This window comes from Cantharellus anzutake (genome assembly GCF_015039405.1).
Source record: "Cantharellus anzutake strain C23 chromosome Unknown EI90scaffold_11, whole genome shotgun sequence".
Taxonomy (NCBI): domain Eukaryota; kingdom Fungi; phylum Basidiomycota; class Agaricomycetes; order Cantharellales; family Hydnaceae; genus Cantharellus; species Cantharellus anzutake.
In genome coordinates, this window is record NW_024066961.1 from 557,162 (window position 1) to 582,174 (window position 25,013).

Sequence of the window (25,013 nt, forward strand, 5' to 3'; positions counted from 1 at the left end):
TGCCCTCTGGAATAAACGCGTGCTGGCGGAGTGTTTCCGGCCCCCGGGTCATCCGCGTAACTACGGTTTAATATGTAACTACTGTCTTCAACGCTGCAATAAGACTCCATCTGAACGTGATCCGATGTTTCGGATATACGTATACATACTGGGCAGATTGTAATCAATTTTTTGAATGTGTTGCGTGCCACAATGTGGTGCACAAGACGACACTCACAAGAACATATTGTTATCCCGATTTGTACCATGACTCCGCAGGCGCGCGCTTTCTTCGTGCGGAAATTTCCACCTCGTCACCAGCCCCTTGTCTCAACACTATAAGAATTTGGTTTGGGCATACCTTTTCGCGGATTGAAATTCACTATACATGGTGGGACCGCATTCCATAACAATTCAATTTGCGGCCATCATCCTTACCGTCAACTGTTTCCAAGGATAGGTGGTGACTTGAACATTGGTCACAGTCCGAGATTGAGAGCACACCGTTGATCAGTAAAGCAAAATACCCTTCTGTCCGGAGCATATTGTTTTCAACTGGTCGCTCTCTGGGATTGAAGCACCGCCTTAGCACACCTAGCCGCGCTGAGGACTTGGAATGCAGAACTCAAGCAATGGCGCAGCGGGCGCATCTTTGGCACAGAAGCAGCTTCACCCAATCCCCTCACCCAATGGCCCCGTTTCTTCCGGACAATCCATCCCCCACCAGCCTTCAGATTGGTCACCACGACCGGCTACATCACCATTAAGCAAAGCCCGTTTGTCGCAGCACCCGGTGTCTTCAAGTGCGAACAATCATGCTCTGAACGCGCCCAATCCTCTTTTAGACCCAAGGGTTCCCTCAGGCGTGGACAATTCTCAGCGTCCTCGCTCAGACATCCTCGGCGTCAGGACGTCCAGCGAAAACACCGCCGTGTCCATCTTCTCAATGTATGTCGACCATGACACCGTTCCCGACGCCCCCGAAAGTGTTTCAGCGCCTCATGGGTCCCGACTTTCATCCGGCAATCATGCTGTGCGCCCTCCATCTCGCATTTTGGATCGGCTTGCATCGACCCTCCGTTCCTCCGTTGAAAGCAGTAAAACGCCTAGCGATCGCCCACAAAGCCAAAATTCCACGGCAGGACTTGCATATCTTGATGGAATTTCTGGCACAGAACTGCTCTCTTTTAAGCCCTTGCACAGCCCCCCAATCAGCGATACTCTCCCGATTTCTTCTACCTCAGCCAACTTTGAAAGTGCTGTGACGATAGCCATAAATGGGCCGCAAACTCCGACGTCTGATGACGGCGATTCTTTCTTCTGTCCACCATTCCCCTCGATTCCTTCCCATTCAACTACAGCTAAGGGCCCAATGATGCGTCCATCGTCGCGCTCTTCCCGAGTAAAGAGTCAGGACGCTCAAGCATCCATCTCTTCTCCAGATATACTGGCCTCGCAAGAGAGCGGGTCTCGGCCTCGCCTATCTTCAACTTCAGCACGCCCCTCCTCGTCCACAAGTGACCCCCGGCATCCCTCTTCTTCCTCCATTCATGGGCATATCGACTCAACGAACCTGTATGCAGGTGCTCCGACGATAGCGTTTACACATTTATCGCCTGACAAAGGGTCGGCCACAGCGTCGGCGAAGTCGGCATCCATACTTTCTCAGCCCCCCTCCCATAGGGGTGCAGACGAAGAAGCTGATGCGGAATACGTGAGAAATGTATATGCGCGGTTTGATGCATTGGGTGGCGTTCCAGGGGATGGGTTTGAAGAAGGTGTCGAACGTACCCGTGCCAGACTTCCTAGTGCCGTGGGAGTCACGTACTCCGACGAGGTGGGCGTTGTCAAAGGAGCCAACATTTCTGAAAGGGAAGAGCAACGGCTACGTAACGTGGACCGCTATGGGTTCTTCACTGACTCCAAGTCGTCCCATCATGACTCACGGCTAACTCTGCTTCCAACCGCCCCTTTCACCCGGAGGATTAAACGTCTGAGCCCATCCGCTCCCCGACTGCCGCTAACCAATCCCCTAACCCCCCGGAATTTAGAGTGATACCCCCTCCTAAGCCCCCTACCCGCGAAGCAACTAGGCTTGACAAGTGGAACAAAATGATGCGTCCCAAAAAGAGGGGACCTGGTGAAAACGTCGAAACGTGGACACCCGATGGGCAGGGAACGACACCAGAGAAGTTCCGACAGCGAGTATGGAAAGGGATTTCTGACCGATGGCGGCCTGCTGCATGGCAACTATTAATTGACCGCCGTGCTGCCTCAGCAAAAGGTCTGCTCCAGGCCGCCAAGTTGGAAAGTCATTACCGAGTGCGTGTTGGTTCTCCTGAGGATCATGGTACCTTTACAGATATGTCACAGGAAAGCATTGATGTTCCATCTAAGCACGACGTCCAGATAGATCTGGACGTTCCTCGAACCGTGAATAATCATATCCTCTTCCATACCAGATATGGCCAAGGGTTTGTCAATCGTCAAGTTACAAATCATTTTGTTGACACGGTATATTAGGCAACGTTCGCTCTTTCATATTCTACACTGTTTCTCGTTACAATGCTCGACATGCGAGTACTGTCAAGGAATGGGGTCAATCGCAGCCACTTTCTTATTCTACTTGGATCCTGAGGTATGGGGTGATACAATGGACTGCGTTGCAAGCGACTCACCTTTGCTATTACGCAGCGCTCTTATGTGTCCTTGGTTCGACTTCACGATGCATACAACATGCACTCCATTTTCAGCCCTGGTTTCCCGGGGCTGCTGGAAAACATCTACGTTCAAGAGCGTCTCCTGGAAACTCTGATGCCGGGGGTCTATCAATCCTTCGTACGTCACACGCCAGTCTAGCATGCCCCTCGATTACACACGATGTTCCGTATAGAAAAACAACGTGGTTTCTTCTACTTCCTATGCGACGAAATGGTATATTACATTATTTACTAATTCATTTCCACATCAAATGCAACTGCGCATATGGGATGTCTTCCTCCTGGAGGGGCAAGACATCATCGTGCTGTTCGGTATCGCTATCATCTGGGCTCTCAAGGGTCAGTAAGAGTGTTATTGTCTTGCTTCGTGTCACTCAAATCACACGTCAGACTATCTCGCCTCTCCCCAGGCATCGTTCGAGAGCATTCTTTCTCTCGTTTCATCTTTTTTTGTTCCAGAGGATGAAGATGCTGTAGTATCATGGGTGCACAAGCTGAGTGAGACCAAAGGTTTGCGCTCATCAATGTCCGTGTGGAGAACCGATTGGAGAGCCTTGGTTGCTTCTGGTAAAGATCGCACTGCGCTCATTTGAAGAGTGTTCAGCATGCACTTGGACATGTTGAAATCATTTACACCCCCACTGTCCTTTGCTGGTTTTTTTTTCCTTTCCTTATTGGACTCGACTGAGTGCCGGTTGTCCCTTGTTCATCTCACTCCCACTTCATCTCAATTCCGCACCACATATACCTGCAAGTACATATCATAATCATCAACGCGATTACACAGAACGTGTTGTTCTAATCTTAACGAGAATTGCCTCATCCGAAACGCCCATCATTACTTCTACTCGTTCGATTGACACAACTCCTCCGCTTTGCGCAACCCATCCTGCGACAAAGACATTCTCTCCGTGCCTGGACCGTTTGAACGTGGAATCAAGATGATCAAGCCCTCTTTCTCAGCTAACTCTGTGTACGCCTTAAAGGTTTTAATCCCAGACGATTGATATATATGACCAATCTTCGTCTTGAGTTTCTCCCCAATCATAGACTTCAGAGGAGTGTGAATACCCACTCCTCGCAGTTGTCGTAAAGCTTCCAGGAGAGGAGAAAACGTTTCTTTGGGGTCCGATCCCAAAGGAGAAACAAGATCAGTCCTTGCTTCGTAATATGAATGATTGGTGTTGGTAAGTTCCGAAGGAAGCATTACTCTCTGTGCCTGCGCTTCGCCAAAGAGCCCTGAACTAGAAATGGTACGCAGATCCTCAAAAATGTTGTAGGGAGAACCGTTCCAGACGGGTGAACCAGGTTCATGCGAAGGTGATGCAGATCCGGACACCTGAGATTGTGATACAATCTCTTCCGAATGAACATTCGAAAACGTGTTCAAGTTACGGTCCGCGGGTGCTCTACGTCAGAAGGGACGTCAGCTGATTGAGACGCCACGCCAAAGACACTCACGATTCATATCCCTCCTCATGTCTGTATAAGCAGCCGGGCTTGTGGCACACGCCTTCTGATATCACTTCCAAGTCAGAATCTTTGCAAAGCTGCGAAAACTAGACGCACGATGTTTAAAGGCCGAACACAACGTGTACTGCCTCGCTTCCTTTCGCAACTGATCCAGAAGCACCTGATCTAGCTCGTAGTCATGCCCATAAAAGCATATCTAGAAGACACCCAGTTACGAGTATAATGATGGGGGTTTGTCCGATACACATACATCTCCATGTTTACAACCACCTGGAAGTAGATAATATTTATAACAGGGTTTCTTGATTTCTGCCCTGGGTTTCAATGAATGCATGAAGGATAAATGCATGAAACCGACGTTTTATTAATGGCTGCAATATAGTCAGCTCCGTTGTGCTTCGCCCAATGAGGGTGTTACGCACCTTCTTAGGATCGATATGTCTTCCTTTCGTAGGGTCAGGATTGGGCGGCATGACATACACGTGTCCACTCCCGTGGATGAACCAGGCATTTTCTGGGCTGGAATGGTGAGGGTGCCAGTGACCTGCATTCGTTCGGCTGGAGGCTGCATCTTAAGTGGTGGTCTTTTCGAAGGACTTGATGGCGGGGAGGATGGCGGCGCGGTCATGGTCGATGCCTCTAGTGGGGCTTGGACAGGCCTAGACCACTGGGACTGGGCCAAGAACGATGGCTTCCCCGAGCCTAGTGGCGAAAATTTTTGGTCATAGAACAGACCCTCTATCGTCAGAGATTGCAAGCCAAAATGATCAATCTCGTTAGCTAATTTCTTGTATCCTTTTAAAAGGATGACTTTATCCAGTAATCCTTCGGTTCGAAGGGAGGCAAGTGCACTACTATAGCCTCCATCATGCCCCCCTGGTCAGTATTGGGTCAGTTACATCCTAGTAATGACAGATAGAACTGCACCTCCAAACCATATCAAGTTAGTTTGAGGAATATGGGCGAATAATTTCAGCATCTCTACGTCCCGGTGTGCAGGGTGAGGGAAGCGATGCCAGAAAAGCTGGATATACTACTGACCCTTGATTTTTGCGTCTGCAGCCTCTTTACCCTTGCCTACATCGATCATGACAAATAGTGGATCCGATTGATTGAAGCCGACTATAAAATCCTCAAATCCATTTCGCGAGCATACCCCGCTAGAAAGAAGGGTATCTCCAAGACCCGTCCTGTTAAAGTATATCAAAGTTACTAGGCGGAAGTTGTGACCCGCCGAAGCCGAGAGTCCACGGTGCAGGTGAGCTGCTGCAAGTTGTCCACCATTTTTTCCTTGGCTCCAATAGTGTGAAGAAAATATGCAACCATCTCCGTCCAGTAAAGCCAGGGCGATTGGGTTGTGTTCCTGAAGATTCAAGCGGGAAGAACCAGTCATAACAAATCGATAGAACAAGTACGGATAAGCATGCCTTCATATCCTCCAGGGGTTTGGTGAGCTGTTCGGCCTTCCTCACTGCAGCCTCCTTCTCCTCGGCAGTAGTTGTGTAGGCTATTTTCCACGCACTCACCTGACAGTCAAAATGTCGCAAAGTTAGCTGTTGGTGGCAGCTCTGCCACAAAGGACTATGCACACATCTCGCCTCAATCCCTTCACCTCATCTTCAAGCTCTTTGTTCCTCTTCAAGGTATTCTCAAAGAGTTCTAGATAATCACCACACTTCAGCTAAAACCGGTTTGACCAATTCTCGGCTGGCTGGCAGAACGCACTCTGTTGTTGGGAAAGTAATTGCTCCAAAGCTTTGCCTTGTCTTCATTTGTCTCACCGATGTCCATCGCATCTCCCATGCAGGCACGGGAGTTATAACGGGCAGGCAGGCATGTTAGTTTGCATCCGGAGCATCCGAAGCACCTCAATTGAGTTTGAACAATAGGGCTGATCTTATTTGAGTGCAAAGGTTCTTAGGAGTCATTAGACTACCACAGTAGGCCCGAGCTATCCCACGAGTAATGAAGGCGGGTTAAACCCTCAGCATCACAACAACAAGCTATACGAACGAAGTCCCAGACGCCAAGGAAATCCTATCAACTCCAGGACCAACTGGTATCAAACACACCAAGCCTTCCCGTTCAGCCCACTGCGCGTACTCCTTGAACGACCCAACGCCAGCACTCCTGTATACATCTGGTGCCATCTTGCTTAGCTTTTCCCCCACATTGGAACAGAAGGGCGCCACCGATCCCGAACTCTTGAGGTCATTCAACGCCTTGAGCAAAGGGGAAAAGACCAAGGACTTCGTAGTCCCGGTCGCAGATCCGACGTCGGAGGGTGCCTCTGGTGAGTCGGACCGCTCTATATCTTCCACGGTTGGAGGAGAATGAGAATCAATAACAGGGGTTCCACCGCCAATCCCTGCAACAGACGAACTCCTTTCACGGTGCGCTAGGCCAATCGACGGGCCAATCGGGATGCCTTCAGGTGGAGTGAGGCGCCCCGACAGCGGAAGTTCTTCTGGTGGCAAACTGGTACTATTCCTTCGATATCCGTCCGCAACGTCACTGCTTTGGTCGCAAATCGAAAATCAGTAACTATCCACGGGAAGGGTCAACTTGCATACTTGTCTAAGGCGAACCGTTCATGACCGTAAATGCAATCTTTAGAATTGCAGCCGCCTGTGATAATGCAATGAGGGTGTAGCCAAATAGGGCGGTGGACCAACATACCATTCCTGAAGTCAGCGCACGTAATGGACGCTACTTCATTCCTGAACTTTGCGACAAGGGACGTGTTCAGTTCATAATCATGAGCAAATTTACATCTCTATAAAGAATGAGAAGCCCGATTCACGTTGATGCAGGTAGAGGAAGCATACCGCGCCATATTGACAACCACTGGAAACCAAGTAGTATGCCTTGCACAATTTGACGGTCTCTGCATGGTGGTGAGAAAAAAGTGCAGGTTCCGTGGGTTCTTCCACTTACGATACATCAAAGGCTGAAGAAGTTGTTAATGAGTCAATGATGCACCAGGCGAACTTCAAAGCACCTTGCCTTCGTGAAATCAATAGGTCGTCCCCGACGAGGATCAGCATTGGCGGGCATGATATAGATGTTGTCACTTTTGGTTTGTAGGTTAGACACGGGTGGCGGGGTTGGCGAAGACGCTCGGTCCGGAACATGGCTGAGAAACTCCTTCTTCCACGTCCCACCGAATGGCATTGAGGGCGTAGGCGATGTTGCTCGCTCCACATCTTGGCCAGGGTATTCCTTCTTCCACGCTCCACTGTACGGCAACTTGTGTTCAAAGAATAGTCCTTCCACTGTCTTGGTGGGGACTTCAAGTGATTCTACTTCTCGCGCTAGTTGGGTATAACCCTTCAATAATACCACTTTATCCAGAAGGCGTTCCGTCCGCAGGGCTGAAAGGTCCGTGGCGTAGCCATTATCGTGGCCACCTGGAAGACGGCCGTGAGCGAGGAAACTGAGATGAGAGTGCAGCTTACCACCAAAAAGAATCAGCTTGGTTTGCGGAAGATGCGCAAACAATCTAAGCATCTCTATGCCCGGGAACCTGATAGTAAGTTCAACTGTTTGCCCGTGGAACTCCCAACTGACCTCTGATCTTCGCGTCCGCAGCTTCTTTACGTTGGCCCACGTCAACCATTGTGAACAAGTGGGCAGATTGATTGAACCCAATCACAAAGTCCTCAAACTCGGCCCTTGAGCACACGCCATTAGCACAAAGCGTATCCGCAAGACCTTTCCTATTGAAGTAAATCACGGTGTGGAGGTACGGTAAACGACCAGCTTCTGCGGACAACGTCTGGTGGAGCACAGCTGCTGCCAGTCGCCCGCCCTCCTTTCCTTGTTTCCAGTACTGCGAGGTGAAAATGCATCCATCACCATCAATTAGCGCCAGCGCAATCGAGTCACGATCCTGATCCCGTTCGTCGTAAGTCATGATAGGGCACTTCTGGAACCGATAACCAGTACACTAACTTTCATCTCCGCTAGCGATCGAGAGAGGGTTTCAGAGTCTTTTTGCAACTTTTCCATTTGCTGGGTTGTAGTCGTATACGCAATCTTCCAGGCATTTGCCTGGGGAGAGTAGCACTCCATCGCCATCCACAAACCACACAATATTTAAGACTTACATCACGCTTTAATTCCTTCACTTGCTCGTCAAGCTCACGGTTCCTCTTCAGTATATCGTCAAAGAGTGCTTCAGCTTTTGGGTCAGTACGAATTTCCGCGTGCTCGGGCTGATGGGCTTACAATGCTGCTGAGAAGCCAGTTCTCCCCAGAGTTTGGACTTTTCTTGGTACACGTCGTCGCCGCTCATAGCTGATTACCGAGACACGAGTAGGGTAAATGCGGTTGCGATCGGTGAGAGGCAATCTGATGGTTGCAACCCGCGAGCATAGTGAGTTTATAAGCTGACAGAGCTGCGCGTCGCCGCAAACACGAGGATGTAAGAAACGGTGGTGGCATGCCTTGCACGACCGGTATGCACACTTGCCGAAATAGGACGCAGGATTAGTTCATACACAACACCACACCGCCACAGCGAAGCCAAACCTTGCGAGCCGAATTCCCACCGAAGGAGCCTTTTGGATAACAATCCGCTGACCAGGGCTGGAAAGGGCGTTAACTCGTTTCATAGAAGAATCAAATGCCGTTACAATCGGTTTCTGGTTGCCCGAAGCAGATTGGCAGTGCCTGCACCGCTTTCCATATGGGCCTCGACTCATTTAATACAACCTGAAGCGTTGCAGTGGCGCACCAATTGAGCGGCAACAATGTGCCAGCCTGCCTACGCATGGACACGGCGTTGCAACAGTAACAAGTCTGGATGTCGAAAGTTCCTTCCTGGTTGATCAGGCAAGAGCTCGTTTTGGCCTCCGTTCTCATTTTTCGGATTAGCAATCAGTCATTCAACTACCGTAGCCTCCCCCCTCCCCCTCCCTTTTGGGGTCTGGGACTACTTTGGTCTCCCGTCATTGTTGTGCAAGAACGGGACACTCGAGTGAGCCTCCTCGACACATGATACCCATTGGTCTAGTTAGAGAGGTGGACAACTCTTGGGTCGGAACACAAAATGAAATGTTTCAGGTGAACGGGATGCGTCATATCACTTTCTCTTCCTCCATCGAAGGCTTTCAGCCACTAGAAACCGACTCCTGGATGCGCTTCCGTCCTCGCTAAGACGTCAACCAATTGGTAATCGTTCACTTGAAGCCGGCGACTGATGGACGCAAAAAAGTTGATCGTCATTGCAGAGCCGGAAACTTGTGGCAGAATTTGATTCGAAGGGAGATGTCCTCATTTTACATCTGGCTCCGGGAAATTGAGTGGCGGATGGTGATACTGTATCAGTATGCTCATCGCACCGCTCGTGATTCTTACCTTCATATGCATCGATCATTCCCCGCAGATTCTCTCGGGAGAGGTTCACACAAAATATTAAATGTACTCTTCATGCGGCTCAGTGAACCAAATGCATCTAGGACAACATCCATCTGTTAACATGTAGCATACACCATCAAACAAAGTTTTCTTTGTGTACAAACAGGAGCGAAGCTATCCACAAAAAAGGCTCGAACTTCAATTAGTTTCCAACCAAGGCAATTCTGTCGAACAGGTTGACGACCAGCCCGGTATCTGCCGCCAACTCCGCATATGCTTTAAACGAGTTTACCCCAGCCTTCTTATATAACTCCAATATCCTCTTGGTCCCTATCTTCTCCACAACTACTGAGCGGATTGGCTTCTCCTGACCCAATTCCTTCAACCGTACTAACGCGTCAATCAACGGGACGAAGCAGCTCAGATCCGAATCACTTGAAGGCGTAGTAGGACCGGTCCTCGCAACCGAACTCTGCCCGCCTGTGAAACTGCATTAGCGACTTTATCAATCGAGGGTTAGAACCATAAACCCACCTTGACTTCCAGTATCTTGGACCGTGACAGTTATCCCGAAGGACGGTCGTGACTAGTACTTTGTAAAACACAATACTATAATGAGCGAGCGACATGCACCTTACCCAATGTCTGAGCTCCCGAAGTCCAAGGCATGTCCATAAAGGCAGGATATGTCTTCGCAAAATCCATCTGTAGTAATTTGATTAGCGCCTTTCATCTCAAGTGTACTGTTAAGGCAAGTACTCACGGTGTTGGAATTGCTTGCACGGTGAAGCTTGCCTGAACTGGGCCAGTTCGGTTTCCGTGAGCATGTCTCCATGTACGAACTTGCATTGCTTTAGGTGACTCAGTAATTGAAGCATCTATCCGGAACATTAATAATACGCACTTCACCGTACGGGCAACCCCCTGCCAGGTAATATTTCCTACACAGCTCTGGTAACCAAGTGTCAGATACGCTCATATTGTGCAGCACAAGAACCAACTGTGAGAAAATGGCTGAATTTTTGGATTAGGATGATATTCCCGCATCGGAGGCAAGACAAGAGCCAACCTTTGTGCTGTCTGTAGGGTTCCCATGTTCTGACACGACAATACTAATAGGGTCGGACGAACACAGGGTGTCAGAGGTAGGTGTTCCAGTAGAGGAGAGAGACAGGGATGCCCTGTGGGATGGTTGTCGTTTCGTTGGTGTTGCATTATGAACTTGCGATAAGTTGGTCTCAAGAAAAAGACCTTCAATAGGGATAATCGGTATTGCGAGTGACTCGAATCCGTGAGCCAGCCTCTTGGACCCTTTTAGCAACGCTAGTTTGTGAAGCAATCCTTCAGTCCGTAAGGCGGAAAGCTCTGTCAAATAGCCCCTATCATGGCCACCTTAAATAATGTCGGAAATTTAGCGCCAGGAAACCGACCAGGTGTGGAATCTTACCCCCGAATAGGATGAGTTGGATTTGGGTGAGGCGAGAAAAAAACCTCAGAGTCCCTAAGTATTACACTGTCAGGGTAAGTTATTTTTTGAAGGTCCACTGGACGTACCCCTGATCTTGGCGTCCGCAGCCTCTTTGCCATGACCGGCATCAATCATGGCAAAAAGTGGCGTGGATTGATTAAATCCGACAATGAAGTCCTCAAACTGGTCCTTCAAACAAATGTTGTTGGCGCAGAGGGCGTTACCGAGCCCCCTGCGGTTGAAATAAATTATGGCGTACAATTGGGACCGCAGGCCAGCTGCAGTGGCCAAGATATCGTGAAGGACGACGGCCGCTCGTCGCCCGCCTTCCTTCCCTTGCCTCCAGTAACCAGGAGAAAATATGTACCCATCTCCGTCGATGAGGACGAGGGCACTTGGGTCTCCATGCTAACAGAATAATGCCTTTTGGGGACCGGGCGCTCGACAGGATTCGACTTACCTGGACATCAGTTAACTGAAACTGTTGAAACTGCTGCAAAGCCAATTCCCTCTATTATCAGTAGTCCCCTGTTGAGGATCCCGATCGGGTTTCTCTGGAAGATCGACGAACGAACCTTCATGTTTTCCAAAGATGCTGAAAGTGCCTCAATCTTCTCCTCTAATTCCTTATTTCTCTCCATGGCGCCTTCCAAGGCATTCTTCCGAACGCCCGACTGGAGCGTGCAAAGGTAGAATTAATCAGTTCCAAAATGGCATCGAGAGGTCGGCACGGGTGGAGATACCTCTACCCGAAGTTCCTTGTTTTCCGCTTCCAGTGAAAAATTCTTGGAAAGCAGATTGTCAAAAATGTCTGGGATGATCCGCTGCTTTGTCCTCAACATTATCTCCTGGTTCGGAAATTACGCCTACCTCGTTGTTGTAACGCAAGTTGTTCCCACAGCTTGTCCAGTTGATCGGGATCATCGCCACTCATGGCTCTCCCTCCTGTTAGTTGATTGACTTGATTGAAATGGCTTCTGAGGAATACGTGGGCAGTGAACAACGAGAAGTGGCAGGCGCTCAAGCGCAATTAAATAATTGGAAGCCGAGGAAATCACGTGTATACAGAAAAAGAAGAGGGCCTAATTTGGCCCACAGCTTGTTCCTTTGTTTATTCACCTTCTGAACTCACTCCCCCGTTCATTCTCTCGGCTTACATAAATAGCGCCCGCCGCCCACAAAACTCGCGCGTCACCATCGGCTTTCCATATGTAAAGCTATGACTGGCTGTATCACGACAGAATTCACAGAGTTACGATAAATGGAGTTGGAGTGGCAATTGATCAACTAAACGTACTGATTTTTCTCCACAATCGGCCCAGCCCTCCATATTGTCGTGTGGAGTGAATCATTACGCTGTGATCCCGCGATGAGGTTACGCACCAGTGGATATATTAAACCCACAATAACGAAGTGTCAATCAGTAGACCCTTGATGTTCACTGTGCCACATGTTCCTTTGACCAGGGTGCAAGAAGAGGGGATGCTGGCACTTCAGACATATGGACGGCATAATGACGGAGACATCTACATCGTACATCTGCAGAGGCCACTGTAGTAACAAAGTTTGCACGATATTCTGCACGTTCTTCTTCACTTAGAGCCAGTAGTTCACAACATGAGCAAGTGGGGAGGTATAGCAGACCAAAGTTGAAGGATGTGTCTGCTGCAATGTGAGCAAACGAAATTCCTTACGATTGAGTGGTTTATCCTGCGTATGATATGGAAGGTGATGAAAAATACAGAGGCAAGTGACAGATGACGAGGATAAGCACGCGATCGGGGGATAGGTGATCGGAATTGTTGAAACGAGGCAGAAGAGCGCCTACGTTAATTCCTGACTATCCAGATTGTGAACACCTAGTGCCAGTTTTTGTGTCCAAGGGAGCAGGAGAAAGACGAGAGAGGCGATGTACGTGTTGATCAATAGTGAGCCAGGAAACGGAGAGTCATAGCAGCAGGCCTCAAAATATGACAATCGTGTATCGTTGATCGCTATGCTGCTAGTACTCAAGGACAGGTACAAACCTGGGCAGATGCACCCTCGCCAGAAAAAGGCTCCTAGTGTTGCTATCACGATGGTATCAAGGCATTTTTGGCCACAGCGGTGCCACGATATCGATCAAGGACAAAACGGATCGCGATCTTAAATCGACGCGCCTGCGCCTGTACTACTTTTCCCACGCACTGCCTATATCAAAGGGGACTGTGAGTTCGGCAATTTGCTTTTGGACAAGTTCTGTTGTTTTGACCGATTTATCCGTTGAATGTTAAACCGTCCTAAATCACGAGCGTCCAGCTGGAACTCGAACATCGGCTCCGAGCGGGTTTTCCCATTCACACCATTCAGTTCGGTTGAGAAAAAAAAAAAGGGAGAACAAATATTGACGTTGGCAGCTGGGGGTGGCACGTGCCGTTCGTCGATGTCACTGTTACTGACGGTGGCCGGTAAGTGCGCACTGTCTCATGGATGATGGAGGGACACTGACCAGCAATCGGCGCTTAACCGCGTGCATGCCAGGCTGGGCTAGCTGCGACTGCTAGGCTGGGCTGGGAAGCGCCACGAGAGCGTCGTTCTCACGAACCGTCGCGGCCAATCTCTCTCGCCGCTCGGTCCGTTCGGTCTACTTGGAGAGAAGGAAGGCAGGGGGCAGGAAAATAAGATCGCCAGGAGAGAGAGAAAAAAAGTGGTCTGCCTTGAGGGCGGATTTGCGCTTCGTGGACGATTCCCCGCATCACGCTTGATGCCAGTGCATCGGTGGGTAGTATAGTCATGGACGATGGAAGGCACTGACAGTCGGTACCCAAACAACACGGGTGCTTCGGGAATTTGGAACACCGTACCACCCTCGTTCCATTTCACGCCTCCCTTTCCCACTTTCTGGCGCTGCTGTCTGATGACGGCAGCCTTCTTTTTGCCCGTCATATCAGCCCTGTCACCTTTGCTGGCGCCTCTGCCGACTGGGATGTGTTTTTTTTTTTTTTTCATTGTACGACACGATTTGAATTGAAAATAATAACATGAATTTTGAACCGAATATTTCGAGAAGGGAAATCGCGTTGTAATTTGGCTGTCGAGAAGAAATGGAAGAAATATCAATATTACTTTGTGTCAGGAAATATGAATCATATTATTGTAATGATTATTCAGTGATATTCATCCGCGTGCCGGCTGTGGGATGTCGATTGTGGAAACTGCTCTGGCTTTCGACCCGGTGGCTTTTAGTTGGGGGATGGTAAACTGGGTTGGCAGATTCTGCCTATGTGAATGTGAGCGCCAAGCGCGTCAAATTTTAGTTTGTGGACAGTGTACAAACGTGGATTCACTAGATTGGCTACACGTATTTGGGACATAAAAAATTCACCTCATTTTTTGGCGGCTTGATATTTTGCAGTACTGTACAGGGTGGTGATATCTTCATGCAAAATCGTTCGATAAGGGTTTGCTATGCCCAACATCCTCGATTTAAGGTGATAAGTATTTACAAGTATTCAATAAGTGAATTACAAGTCCCAGTTTAAGGCCGATTTAAGGAAAATTTAAGGGTACAAATCAATGGTGGATTATTTCTGAAAAAAGGAAAAGGGGGAGACGAGTAGCGGACATTGCCGCATCTGCCATCCGCCTGGCTGTTGGTCGCCGCATTGCGTGCCCGTGCCCCAGCAACCATCCAGCTATGGGTCCGAGACAAACGGTGAGATATGGCACCTAGAATTAGTGTTGTTTGTTATTCTGACATTATCACCGTTTTGGTACTTTACAGCTGGGGCATGCTGCGGTCATCAGGCTGCGTGACCCAGCAATGGCGCTGCTATTGGTTCAGAAAAATGGTAAGATACTCGCTTAGGATCGTGATGTTTATTATTCTGACATCAACGTGCACTTGATATTTACAGCTGAGGCTCCCAGTGCTGAGGCACACTGCCGCCATCGCGTTGCTCACCCCAGCAACCAGCTGCCGTGCGACCAGAAAAATGGTGAGATATCCACTTGTGGTGGCAAGACTTATTATTCTGACATTATGCATTTGCAGCTGAGCCACCTGGCATTGAGGCACGTTGCCGTCGTTGCGTTGCCTACTCCAGCAACAACTCTCTCGAATCATTCCATCGATTCAGCTCACGACCGCCACGCCTGTAGCATCAACTCACATACCTCTTACCCTGGAGGCGACGGGGTGGGCCCAGACGTGTGACTCGGAAAACTGCGCGTCCTAGCCGCGACAAAGATACGAACACGATTACCCCTCATCCTCCCAAAATCGCCTTACCGTTCGAGTGCCACCTGCCCACTCATCCTTGGAGGTTCGCACACAGACTCACTCTGCCGGCTATCCGGACAGTTCGGCATACCATTCCATCGTCGGGCCATTCCCGCAGCGACTCCCTAGCAGGTATCTCTTCAATGTCCAGTCTCGGCCGAATCATCAAGCCCAGCAGACGTAATCCCTTTGGCCACGCGGCCACTGTTCTACCTCCACCTCCACTTCCTCCTCGACTCGTCATCCCCATGTGCGAGAATGTGGGCCTCAGTGACTGCCTTCTCGAGCAACGCCTCATTTTGGCTTTTATTCATGGACTCAACCTCATCTAGGGATGAAATGCCGAAGCTTGCTTGATTTCGACGTGATACCGGACCCCCCCCCCCCAATTGGCCGCTCCGCTGTAAGTGCTACTGCATGTGTCTGTTTTGGATATTTCGCAGACGGACGGACGGATTGCAGAGCAACATGACGACCCTCACATTCTCCCGCAAGCTCGCTCGCCAGATCTCACCGATCGTTCCCTCTCGCCATTCATTTCCTATCTCATGATCGCTGTAGTGCCATTTCGGTGCTAAACTGGATACATCCATTCTTCACCCTCTCCCGCCCTATCCCTCGTCGCCTCCTTGTGTTGCTCTTGACTCTATCAAGGTGACCACATGAATGGCACGAAACAATCCGTAGGAAACGAAGACTCGTTCCTCAGCAACCTCGGGAACAATCATCGGCAGAATCGCTGCACCAGCAACTTCGACCCATTACAAGGCCAGGAATACGTCGCCAACTCGGTTTCGGCGGCACAATGGGACCCGCCGATGAAGCGGATGACACTGAGCAAACACAGGAGCCATTCTCGTCTTCCGAGGATGAGGCACCTGCCGACCCAGATTCGGACATACCTGATGAGTTGCAAGTCATCCTCTCAAGCAGCTGTTCTACCCGATCATTGGATGATACGCTTTCTATCCCTCAGCCCCCTGAGTCGCCTTTGTCCGATCACTTGTCTCTACCAGTTACAACATCGGACTCGAACTCCTCTCCTGGTTCATTACCAGGCCCTCATTTTTCCCTAATGATTACTGCGCCGTCTGGGATCAGTTATGAGCCAACATATTCAGATGAAGAAGGCGACCATATGCATGAGGACGACACTGGCAAGAAGAGCTTCGACTTCACCGGTGAACTTAACCGTCTGAATCAAGGTGGTGTGCGACTCAGCTTCGTAGAGCAGTTGGAAGAGGCTTTCAAGACACCGCAAGTATTCCTTTCTGATTCTGGCTCTGCGTCAGAGTCGCGTGCAATTTCCCCTGTCTCACTGGACTGGGAGCTCCCTGTGGAACCTAAGGCCAACCTCGTGAGTCCTTGTTTAGACATGCGTTTTGGTTTGGGATGGTATTTGATGCATAATTTTCGATGCAGAATCGAACTGGGGAGCTGAATGGAGGCTTCCAGTTTGGCAAGCCAACAACGCCGTTAAACATCGCCGTTCCCCCAATGAAGGTATTTTCATTCAACCATGCGTCAAACATTTCATCTGTAATGCATTTTTAGGGACTTCACTCTCGCACAAACACTGAGACGAGTAACTTAAGTGCTCGCGAAATTGAGCTTCTCGAAGATTTGGATGCTTCAATGTGCGCCTTGGTGACATTAAACCTTTCCCTCGTCCACCCCTCGTCCTCCCAAAATAAAGGGAGCGCTGTATCTCATTGGAATCTGATACGGAGTCCAAGCGGGAGGCTAGATTCTCAGTCACATACTGTGCCCCATCCCATAGCGGCCACAGTCGTGGAGAATCCGTAATGAGCATTTCATCTCTTGGATCCATTATCGATTCAGGTGTATCTGATCCATTCGGATACTGGGATGAAATAGCTGGTCCTCAAATCCCATTGCCCCCTGCTCCGTCGTTAGGTCATTCCCACAGCGACTCACTAGCAAGCATCCCTTCAATGTCCAGTCTCGGCCGAATCATCAAGCCTGCAGACACAATCCCTTCAGCTACACGACCACTGATAACGGTCATTCGCGAAGCATCTCTCAAGCTACCGACTTCTCTCTGAACGTTGATGACTCCAATCCCAGGGAGCGAAAGGCGAAGGGCAGAAAATCGACGGATTCTGAGAAATCGCAATTCTATTTTCAGAGCAGGCCTCCTCCGCTGTCGTTACTGGTGCAGTGGCAGAAGGTTTAAACACGATGAATACAAAGTCTTCATCCACCGCCGAGCCCATGTTTGTCGGAAGATGGAAGGGTAGTTTCTCTGCTCAACGATGACGTTAATAATGCTGCTGTCGTTCATTTGGGTCTGGCCCTGACGACCGCTAATGGTACTCCTTCGGCTACACCTACATCTGGCGCCCCTCATCACCATCAAGTATCCCTTAAATCACCCTTGTTCACTCAGCGATGGGCACTCCAACCACGACGTCTTCTGCGGCAGCTGCCGCAGGACATACACTGCCTCTGCGCCTGCACAATCATCCATTCAACATCAGCAACTCCTCTCCCCTGCCACCCCAACCACAAACCAAACTTCCCTTGTTCCACAACCACCACAACCACACGCTTTACCAAATGGAGGAACCGGTCGTGCCACTGCGACCGAGACGAAGCGTAATCATGTTTGCACGACGTGCTCCAAGGCGTTTACCACCAGTGGACATCTTGCCCGTCACACCCGCGTCCACACGGGCGAAAGGAATCACAAATGCCCTTTCCCAGGTTGTGAAACAAGATGTTCAAGGCAAAATAACTTGCAGCAACAGTGAGTACGACCTTTCCACTTGTGTGTGTGCGCTTGTACTGGGGCGTTTCTGACCAATGTGTTTTTCTTTATCCCACTAGATCTCAACGACCAATCTCGTGACTATGACTACTTCTCTTCCCTGACGATCCATCGACCTACATATCTGCGGCCTGGTCTTGCTTCCGTTTACCCACACATGCCACTCTCCATCAAACCAAAAAAACTCACTCTCATCCTGACATCCCTATTCCGCGCCAAACGTGTTTGTCTCCGCATCAATCTGTTCATCGATCGTTCTCGTACGAAATACTTCTTTCCCTTTTCCCTCTTCATTTACCTTTCACCCACGCCCATTTGACTATCGGTCCGGCCCCCATAACCACGTACACACCACCTGGATATTAAATGGAGTGATACCCTTTCCTCTAAAATAGTTTCCGCATTCATCTTTCTCCTCGATCCTGACGAACTTCCCACAACAAACGAGCTCAAATGGCGGTTGCTAATGCCAATGCGGCTGCGGCTGCGGCTGCGAACGCTAATGTTGCGGCAATGTCAGTCGCTAATGCCGCATTAGCAACCTATGATGAACAATGATGCCAACTTGATGAATCGGGGCGCCAATGGGAGTGTGATTCGAGCAACGACGAAGAGGGATAGGGAGATTTATACCCCTACCCCTCCCGCTAGTCCTGATGGTGCTACGGGGTTGGGTGGTTCGTATGGAACTGGAGGCGCTGGAAATGGGGGGAGTATAACACTTCATCCGGTTTCTGAAAGGGCTGGGGGTGATCCGTATCCGGGACATGGAGCAACATATGGTGCAATGTCTTCTCTCATGGTGTTGGTGCCACCACTACCGCTGGTGTCGGTGTTGGAGTTGCCGTAGGCGGATATGGTGTCCCTATGAGCAATGGGAAGGGAATGAATGGGTATGGCATCTATGGCGGGCAGACGGAGGGGCCTGTGGTATTGTTTTCACCAACAGATTACCCTCAACCTCCCCAACCGCATTCGCATTCACATCCCCATTCAAGCGGAAGTGAGGGCCATAGAGAAGCTGGTAACCCTTCCTCGAGCTACCCTTCTCCTTTGAGTCATTCTGGAACTGGTGCCAGTGGGAACGGTGTGAATGGGACCAGTGGGGCTACCGGCGGCGCACACCCTGGAATACATCGTTCTAATTCTTATGCTTCTCATCATTTGAGCACGCATGATTTGCCATATCACTCTGCTGTTAACATTAATTCTGGATCTCACATAAGTCACTTCATTTTCTACGATTTTCCCTCTTCTTCGATGTGCTGGCTTTGCTTCTCTTTCCGAACCATGGTTCCATTGTATTGACAACCATCGCTCCAGACACTCCCCCCTGGCTCCGCATCAGAGTCACCCACGGAGGTTCGCACCCAGACTCACTCTGCCGGCTATCCGGACAGTTTGGCATACACCATTCCATCGTCGGGCCATTCCCACAGCGGCTCACTAGCAAGTATCCCTTCAATGTCCAGTCTCGGCCGGATCATCAAGCCCAGCAGACGTAATCCCTTTGGTTACGCAGCCACTGTTCCACCTCCACCTCCACTTCCTCCTCGACTCATCATCCCCATGTGCGAATGGTGTGCCTCAGCGACTGCCTTCGAGCGACATCTCATGTATTCATGGACTCAACCCCATCTAATGATGAACTCGGTTTCGACGTGATGCCGGACCCCTCCAACATCGTAAGTGCTACTGTATGTGTCCGTTTTGGATATTCCGCAGGCGGACAGATGGACTGTAGAGCAACATGACGACCCTCACATTCTCCCGCAAGCTCACTCGCCAGATCTCACCGATCCTTCCCTCTCACCACCCATTCCCTATTTCGGTGCTAAACTGGACACATCCATTCTTCACCCTCTCCTGCCCTATCCCTCGTCACCTCCTCGTGTCGCTCTCGACTCTATCAAGGTGACTGCACGAACGGCACAAAGGCACTGCAAAAGAATGATAGGGAGACAAAACCCCGCGCCAGCATTGATTCCGAAAAGGAGCGCGAGAAAAAGAAGTGGACTATAGGCTTAGGAAAGGACAGCAAAGACAAAGAGAAGCAAGGCCGAGGCAGTAAGTGCTATTTGGGCACTCGCATGTTAATCCACCCTTTCGTTAACCCCCCATATTAGCCACTGTCGCTGGTACACAGACATCGAGCGTCTTGCAAGGGTCGTCTCAACCGGCTTCGATCTCATCCGCGTCCATACTCAGTCCGACCACCCCATATCTTTCCCCCGACTCAGCTCATGCCACCTGCACCTCGTCTTGCTTCGCTGACGGAGTACTTGCGGCAGCCCAGCCTAGCGGTGCTGCATGAGAGTACAGTGAGTGTGGCGCGCTCTTTCTCCATCTCTTTCTTTTTTGTCTTTTCTCTTGCTGACAATTGATCTCTGCCGTTCCCCAGGACTGTAGCCATCCCGGACATGCTGTATCTCCCTCGCCCATAACATCCCATCCTCGCCATTTCAGATGAAGCTGATGGCATTGGATTCGCTCGTGGGCTTTCAAACGCCGTCCCATCCCATTTGGAAGAGTGGTTGGGGGAACATGCAAATCACACGCACGGCCACGGCAGCTCCGCTCACCAGCTTTGTCCCCCACTGGGACTGCACAATTCCTTCTTAAGGGACCCGAGCAAAACCGTGGTGGATCTCTTGCTGTGCAACCGATGCACTCAGTTCGCTCCATGGCCAGAATAGGTGGTTGGGGTCGCAATTCTCCTGCAACTTCATGGAGTCCAAGTGGGAGGCTAGATTCTTGGTGACGGACTGTGCCCCAGTCGTGGAGAATCTGTAATGAGCATGTCATCTCTTGGATTCATTATTGACTCAGGTGTATCTGATCCGTTCGGATACAAGGATGAAATATCTGGTCCTCAAATCCCATTTCCCCCTGCTCCGTTGTCAGGCCATTCCATAGTCTTCATGTAGATAGTAACATAACTGTGTGTGGTGTGTGCGACTCGTTCAAGGATGCCCTCCCTATCGCCAACCTGTCAACGTCAACCCGCTTCAGGCAATTGATGCATCTTTGATGGATAGTGAAATCCTCGTTGGACTCCGGCTGCCCCAATGGTATGAAAGGATTAAGGGATGCAATCCCTGGGTGCTGTGTCCCTCACTATCAGCCTGTGCTTTGATGTGACACGTGAAACTCGGTGCCGACGCTGGCTCATAACTGCCCATCCATCCTAGTACTTTCACCCACTATGCCCAAAGTTAAGAAGGGATGTCATCTGCTGAAGCATGCAACTTCAAATGTGCGGAAGAAGCTGGCTCCGCACTCTGAGCTGGGGTCAGGCCCCACTTCTGCGCTGGAATTGATAGATACACACCTCCAGTCCACTTCCACGCAACGGAACTATAGCTCAGCAATAACCAATGCCAAGAAGTGGTTGGAAGAGAATTGCCTCAAGTACAGTAACCCACTGTTGTCATCCCCTGAGGATCCAAATCCGGAGGCATATCTCTTTCAACACAAGGATGCTCTCCTTGCTTTCGACAAACCTGTGGAAATTACTGCCAAACTACTGGCTGCATACATCACATTCCGCGCTACTGATCAGAACAAGTCTGTCTCAACTGTAGACATACTCCGCTCCGCGTTCAAGTGGCACTTCAGGAAACTGTGAGTAGCGACATAAAATTTACGAAGTGAAGTGATCATTTCTGATTCCCCTCTAGAGGATTTGAGGGCACTTGGCATCCGCACCCTTATCCTGAAAAGTGCCAGGGAAACCCATGTGAATCCAGTCTGATCATTGACCTTGTCAAATCTGTGAAGAATTTGCGCACATCTGAGGGAACTATCCGGAATCATGCAAGGGCAATCCAGATTAGCGACATTAAGGCTATTCAGGCTGTCACTGCTACTCAATGTCCTCCAGACCTGATTAGCAAGGCTCTTGACCCTAGTATTCCCAGCGAGTCCTTCACCCTTAAACAACGTGACAACATCCGCTCCCACCTCATGTTGTGTACACTAACATCTTTGGGCTGGACTCTATGGACAAGGTACCTACATCTCTGCTGTACCAACCCTTTATTCATATTTCAACTTTCAACATAGGAATGAAGAGCTCACTTCAATCCTTATTCAGCATCTTGATTGGGGACACGAGGAAGTCAGTCACAACCTTCCACACCTGCGCATCACCCTGGTTAACCGCAAGGGCTGGCAAAAACAGAACCATAGTGATGAGTCTGGCTGCCAAGGTAAACTAAATCCAGTGGCCATCAGTCTACTGCTGGTCTGAGTCCGAGTTTATAGGGACACGGTATAATATCTATCCCCTCTATGGCATGGACACATTTTCCCAGCATGACGGACCCAATGTGACTCCGGAGCTTGATGCATATTGCCATGTGAGGCACTGGACTCAGTTTCTTTCTCTGCGATATTGCAGTGGAAAACCCTTGAAGCCTCACTATCCCCTCTTTCCCTCCTGCTCCCACCGTTCTCATGACATTCACTGGAATTCAACGCTCTCAACCACCACCGTTAATGATCTTCTTGCCTATTATGGAAGGCAAGCGCAACTGGAAACTGACAGACTGACATCACACTGCTTCAGGCATGGTGGTCTTCAGTACTGGTTTGCTCTTGCACCGGTTTTCAGAAGGTGGCCACTTCATCAGTGCCAGTGGTGGGGTGGGTGGGCACCTGGAGAAAATGTGAGTCTACACCGTTATCTCATCCACATTCCCAAGGCTCTCACAATATTCCAGCCATCTACACTCCTCAAATATGCTATGGATATGCTGATCACCACAGAAACAAACTATGGCGACTCACTTGCCCCGGTTCACATTGACAACTTAGAGTCTCAAAATGGAGCGATGTCGCAACTCAAAGCAATGACTGCAGAAGAAGCCCGCTCTCAGTTTGGCCACCTGGGTGAATACATGGGCCGTTTTGAGGAACGCATGGGCCGGTATGAGGAACACATGCACCACTTCAGGCATGGGCTCCGAAGCATTGATGACAGATTTGCTTCATTCCAAGTCTCACTGGATCAACTCAGGCACACGATAGGCTATCTTATTCCTCCTCACCCTGTTGCCTTCCACCACCATGTTACTGGTATGTCTGCTCAGTAATGGATCATACGTCCCTAACAGTTCAGCCAGGAGGACCCACTCAGTCAATGTGGCCACAGCCAACCTTACCCAGTGCTGCTCCCCCCCTTCCCCCCCCCGGCCCCGTCGCTTCCTCTCCACTTGCCCAGTCTCTATCCCACCCTCCATCAGGCTCCAGTCGGCCCCAGGAGCACCACGATGATGATGGCCGACCCGCTCCGGGTGCTGAGCACACCACCATTCCCCCAGTCCGCACACTTAAGGATGCCATTAAACAATGGCTGCATGGGGATGAGAATGAGCTCCGAGTGCCACTGAAGAACTGGAAGCGGGAATGGTACACTGGCAAGCACTCGAGCACACATGGAGTGACATATGGCAAGCGCCGTCGTGTTGGCCAGAAATATGACGAGTCTGTAGTCTCTTCCTTCTCTTCTCCTTTTGGTGACTAAATATCCACTAACACTAACACTTCCCCACTGTACAGAATGGGTGAGGCGGAGTTCCTGAAACACTATGGACTGAAGATGAGCGACAATTTCGGTACTGCACTTGAAAAGATTGGAGTGGAAGGGAAAAGAGACGGCACCATCAAGAGTCGTAAGAGTGGAAAATTACACCACTGAATGTACCTAAGTGTCATTTCACAATGATTATATTGCTCTTCCCAGTCAGATCACACATACCATTCGCGAGAGATCAGCGAAGAGATCTGTGCATGGCTAGAAAACCTCACGGCCCATACATCCTCTGAAAACCATCCGTTGGAGACGGGACCGACAGTGTCCGAAAGCGCTCGAGTAGGAAAACCCAGGGGATATTTTTGCTGATTTTTGTATCGTTTTCTCCCGGGGCCGACAAAGACATTCGCGAAATATCAGCGAGAGAATTCGGGCACGGCCAGGGAATCTCACGGCCCATACCTCTCTCAAAACTCATCCGTTGGGGACGTGACCGGTGGCGTCCGAAAGCCCTCGAGTAGGGGATTCCAATGAATATTTTCGTCGATTTTTATCGTCGGTTTTCCTTCCTCAATGGTGGACAAAGACATTCGCGGAAAATCAGCGAGAAAATCCGGGCATGGCTAGGAAATCTCACGGCGCGTACCTGGCTCAAAAACCATCTGTTGGGGACGTGACTGATGGCATCCGAAAGCACTCCAGTAGGGGATTCCAATAGATATTTTCGTCGATTTCCATCGTCGGTTTGCTCCCATGGTGGACAAAGACATTCGCGAAAAATCAGTGAGAAAATCCGGGAATGGCTAGGAAATCTCACGGCGCGTACCTGGCTCAAAAACCATCCGTTGGGGACGGGACCGATGGTATCTGAAAGCGTTCGAGCAGGGTAACCCAGCGGGAAATTTCACCGAATTTTTGTCATCGCTTTCTACTGGACTGGAGGTCGACAAAGACGCTCACGGAAAATGAGCAAAAAAAAAAATCCGGGCACGGCTAGTAACATCTCACCGTATGACTCAAAAACCATCCATTCGAGAGCGGGGCTCGAGTCGAGCAGAATGGGATCGACGACGACGGCGGCGGCGAAGCGTCAGAAAGGGGCCGTGCGCGCGATTTGCATGTTCTCCCAACCGCTCCTCCAAATGGGACGGCACGGCCCACGAGCGAATCCAACGCCATCAGCTTCGTCCGAAACCGCGAGGATGGGATGTTGTGGGCGAGGGAGATACAGCGCGTTCGGGGAGCGGGGGAGGGGATGGCTACAGCCCAGCCCTGGGGAACGGCAGAGATCGATCGTCAGCGAGAGAAAAAACAAAAAAAAAAAAAAAGGTAATGGAGAAAGGGAAAGAAAGAGTGCACCGCACTCACTTGTCTTCACTCTCGTGCTGCCGCAAGTACTTACTCCGTCAGTGAGGCGAGGCGAG

At 50.1% G+C, this 25,013-nt stretch overlaps 9 protein-coding genes across 9 annotated transcripts; 5 read left to right on the top strand and 4 right to left on the bottom strand.

Moving 5' to 3' along the window:
* Positions 1-264: 264 nt before the first annotated feature.
* On the top strand, positions 265-1,970 carry EI90DRAFT_3279887 (uncharacterized protein; the record flags this gene model as incomplete). Its single annotated transcript, XM_039066717.1, has 2 exons — positions 265-370; positions 435-1,970. A coding segment is annotated over exon 2 (1,374 nt), but the record flags the coding sequence as incomplete, so codon positions are not given.
* EI90DRAFT_3168747 (rab-GTPase-TBC domain-containing protein) lies at positions 1,673-3,612 on the top strand. Its single transcript, XM_039066310.1, has 6 exons — positions 1,673-2,245; positions 2,303-2,453; positions 2,503-2,617; positions 2,674-2,817; positions 2,873-3,038; positions 3,090-3,612. Exons 1-6 carry the CDS (start codon positions 2,092-2,094, stop codon positions 3,290-3,292), a joined length of 933 nt encoding a protein of 310 aa, XP_038919178.1. The 5' UTR covers positions 1,673-2,091; the 3' UTR covers positions 3,293-3,612.
* Positions 3,411-4,212, bottom strand: EI90DRAFT_3045515 (uncharacterized protein). The gene is made up of 2 exons (XM_039059412.1): positions 4,161-4,212; positions 3,411-4,108 (listed from the first exon to the last, which is right to left on the bottom strand). The coding sequence occupies exon 2, from the start codon at positions 3,904-3,906 to the stop codon at positions 3,544-3,546; it is 363 nt and encodes a 120-aa protein (XP_038919179.1). The 5' UTR covers positions 3,907-4,108; positions 4,161-4,212; the 3' UTR covers positions 3,411-3,543.
* An 886-nt stretch (positions 4,213-5,098) lies between these two features.
* EI90DRAFT_3045520 (uncharacterized protein) lies at positions 5,099-5,990 on the bottom strand. The gene is made up of 3 exons (XM_039059413.1): positions 5,898-5,990; positions 5,214-5,831; positions 5,099-5,153 (listed from the first exon to the last, which is right to left on the bottom strand). The coding sequence occupies exon 2, from the start codon at positions 5,603-5,605 to the stop codon at positions 5,366-5,368; it is 240 nt and encodes a 79-aa protein (XP_038919180.1). The 5' UTR covers positions 5,606-5,831; positions 5,898-5,990; the 3' UTR covers positions 5,099-5,153; positions 5,214-5,365.
* A 40-nt stretch (positions 5,991-6,030) lies between these two features.
* On the bottom strand, positions 6,031-8,773 carry EI90DRAFT_2992437 (uncharacterized protein). Its single transcript, XM_039056134.1, has 12 exons — positions 8,706-8,773; positions 8,403-8,641; positions 8,282-8,349; positions 8,127-8,225; positions 7,743-8,064; positions 7,631-7,684; positions 7,179-7,582; positions 7,110-7,122; positions 7,001-7,059; positions 6,852-6,948; positions 6,746-6,800; positions 6,031-6,689 (listed from the first exon to the last, which is right to left on the bottom strand). The coding sequence occupies exons 2-12, from the start codon at positions 8,467-8,469 to the stop codon at positions 6,176-6,178; spliced, it is 1,752 nt and encodes a 583-aa protein (XP_038919181.1). The 5' UTR covers positions 8,470-8,641; positions 8,706-8,773; the 3' UTR covers positions 6,031-6,175.
* Positions 8,774-9,735: 962 nt separating this feature from the next.
* On the bottom strand, positions 9,736-11,935 carry EI90DRAFT_3119649 (uncharacterized protein; the record flags this gene model as incomplete). Its single annotated transcript, XM_039063230.1, has 12 exons — positions 9,736-10,013; positions 10,068-10,119; positions 10,172-10,238; positions 10,297-10,411; positions 10,479-10,533; positions 10,603-10,925; positions 10,981-11,034; positions 11,088-11,409; positions 11,462-11,512; positions 11,577-11,675; positions 11,745-11,812; positions 11,872-11,935. 12 exons carry the CDS (start codon positions 11,933-11,935, stop codon positions 9,736-9,738), a joined length of 1,548 nt encoding a protein of 515 aa, XP_038919182.1.
* A 2,588-nt stretch (positions 11,936-14,523) lies between these two features.
* On the top strand, positions 14,524-15,522 carry EI90DRAFT_3152559 (uncharacterized protein). Its single transcript, XM_039065800.1, has 4 exons — positions 14,524-14,695; positions 14,765-14,831; positions 14,898-14,978; positions 15,035-15,522. The coding sequence occupies exons 2-4, from the start codon at positions 14,772-14,774 to the stop codon at positions 15,194-15,196; spliced, it is 303 nt and encodes a 100-aa protein (XP_038919183.1). The 5' UTR covers positions 14,524-14,695; positions 14,765-14,771; the 3' UTR covers positions 15,197-15,522.
* A 2,355-nt stretch (positions 15,523-17,877) lies between these two features.
* On the top strand, positions 17,878-18,030 carry EI90DRAFT_2863384 (uncharacterized protein; the record flags this gene model as incomplete). Its single annotated transcript, XM_039053818.1, has 1 exon — positions 17,878-18,030. A coding segment is annotated over one exon (153 nt), but the record flags the coding sequence as incomplete, so codon positions are not given.
* A 3,135-nt stretch (positions 18,031-21,165) lies between these two features.
* Positions 21,166-23,958, top strand: EI90DRAFT_3287473 (uncharacterized protein; the record flags this gene model as incomplete). The annotated part of the gene is made up of 9 exons (XM_039067058.1): positions 21,166-21,677; positions 21,734-22,063; positions 22,119-22,264; positions 22,320-22,414; positions 22,640-22,723; positions 22,760-23,132; positions 23,171-23,540; positions 23,616-23,728; positions 23,804-23,958. Exons 1-9 carry the CDS (start codon positions 21,259-21,261, stop codon positions 23,956-23,958), a joined length of 2,085 nt encoding a protein of 694 aa, XP_038919185.1. The 5' UTR covers positions 21,166-21,258.
* Between the last annotated feature and the right edge of the window lie 1,055 nt (positions 23,959-25,013).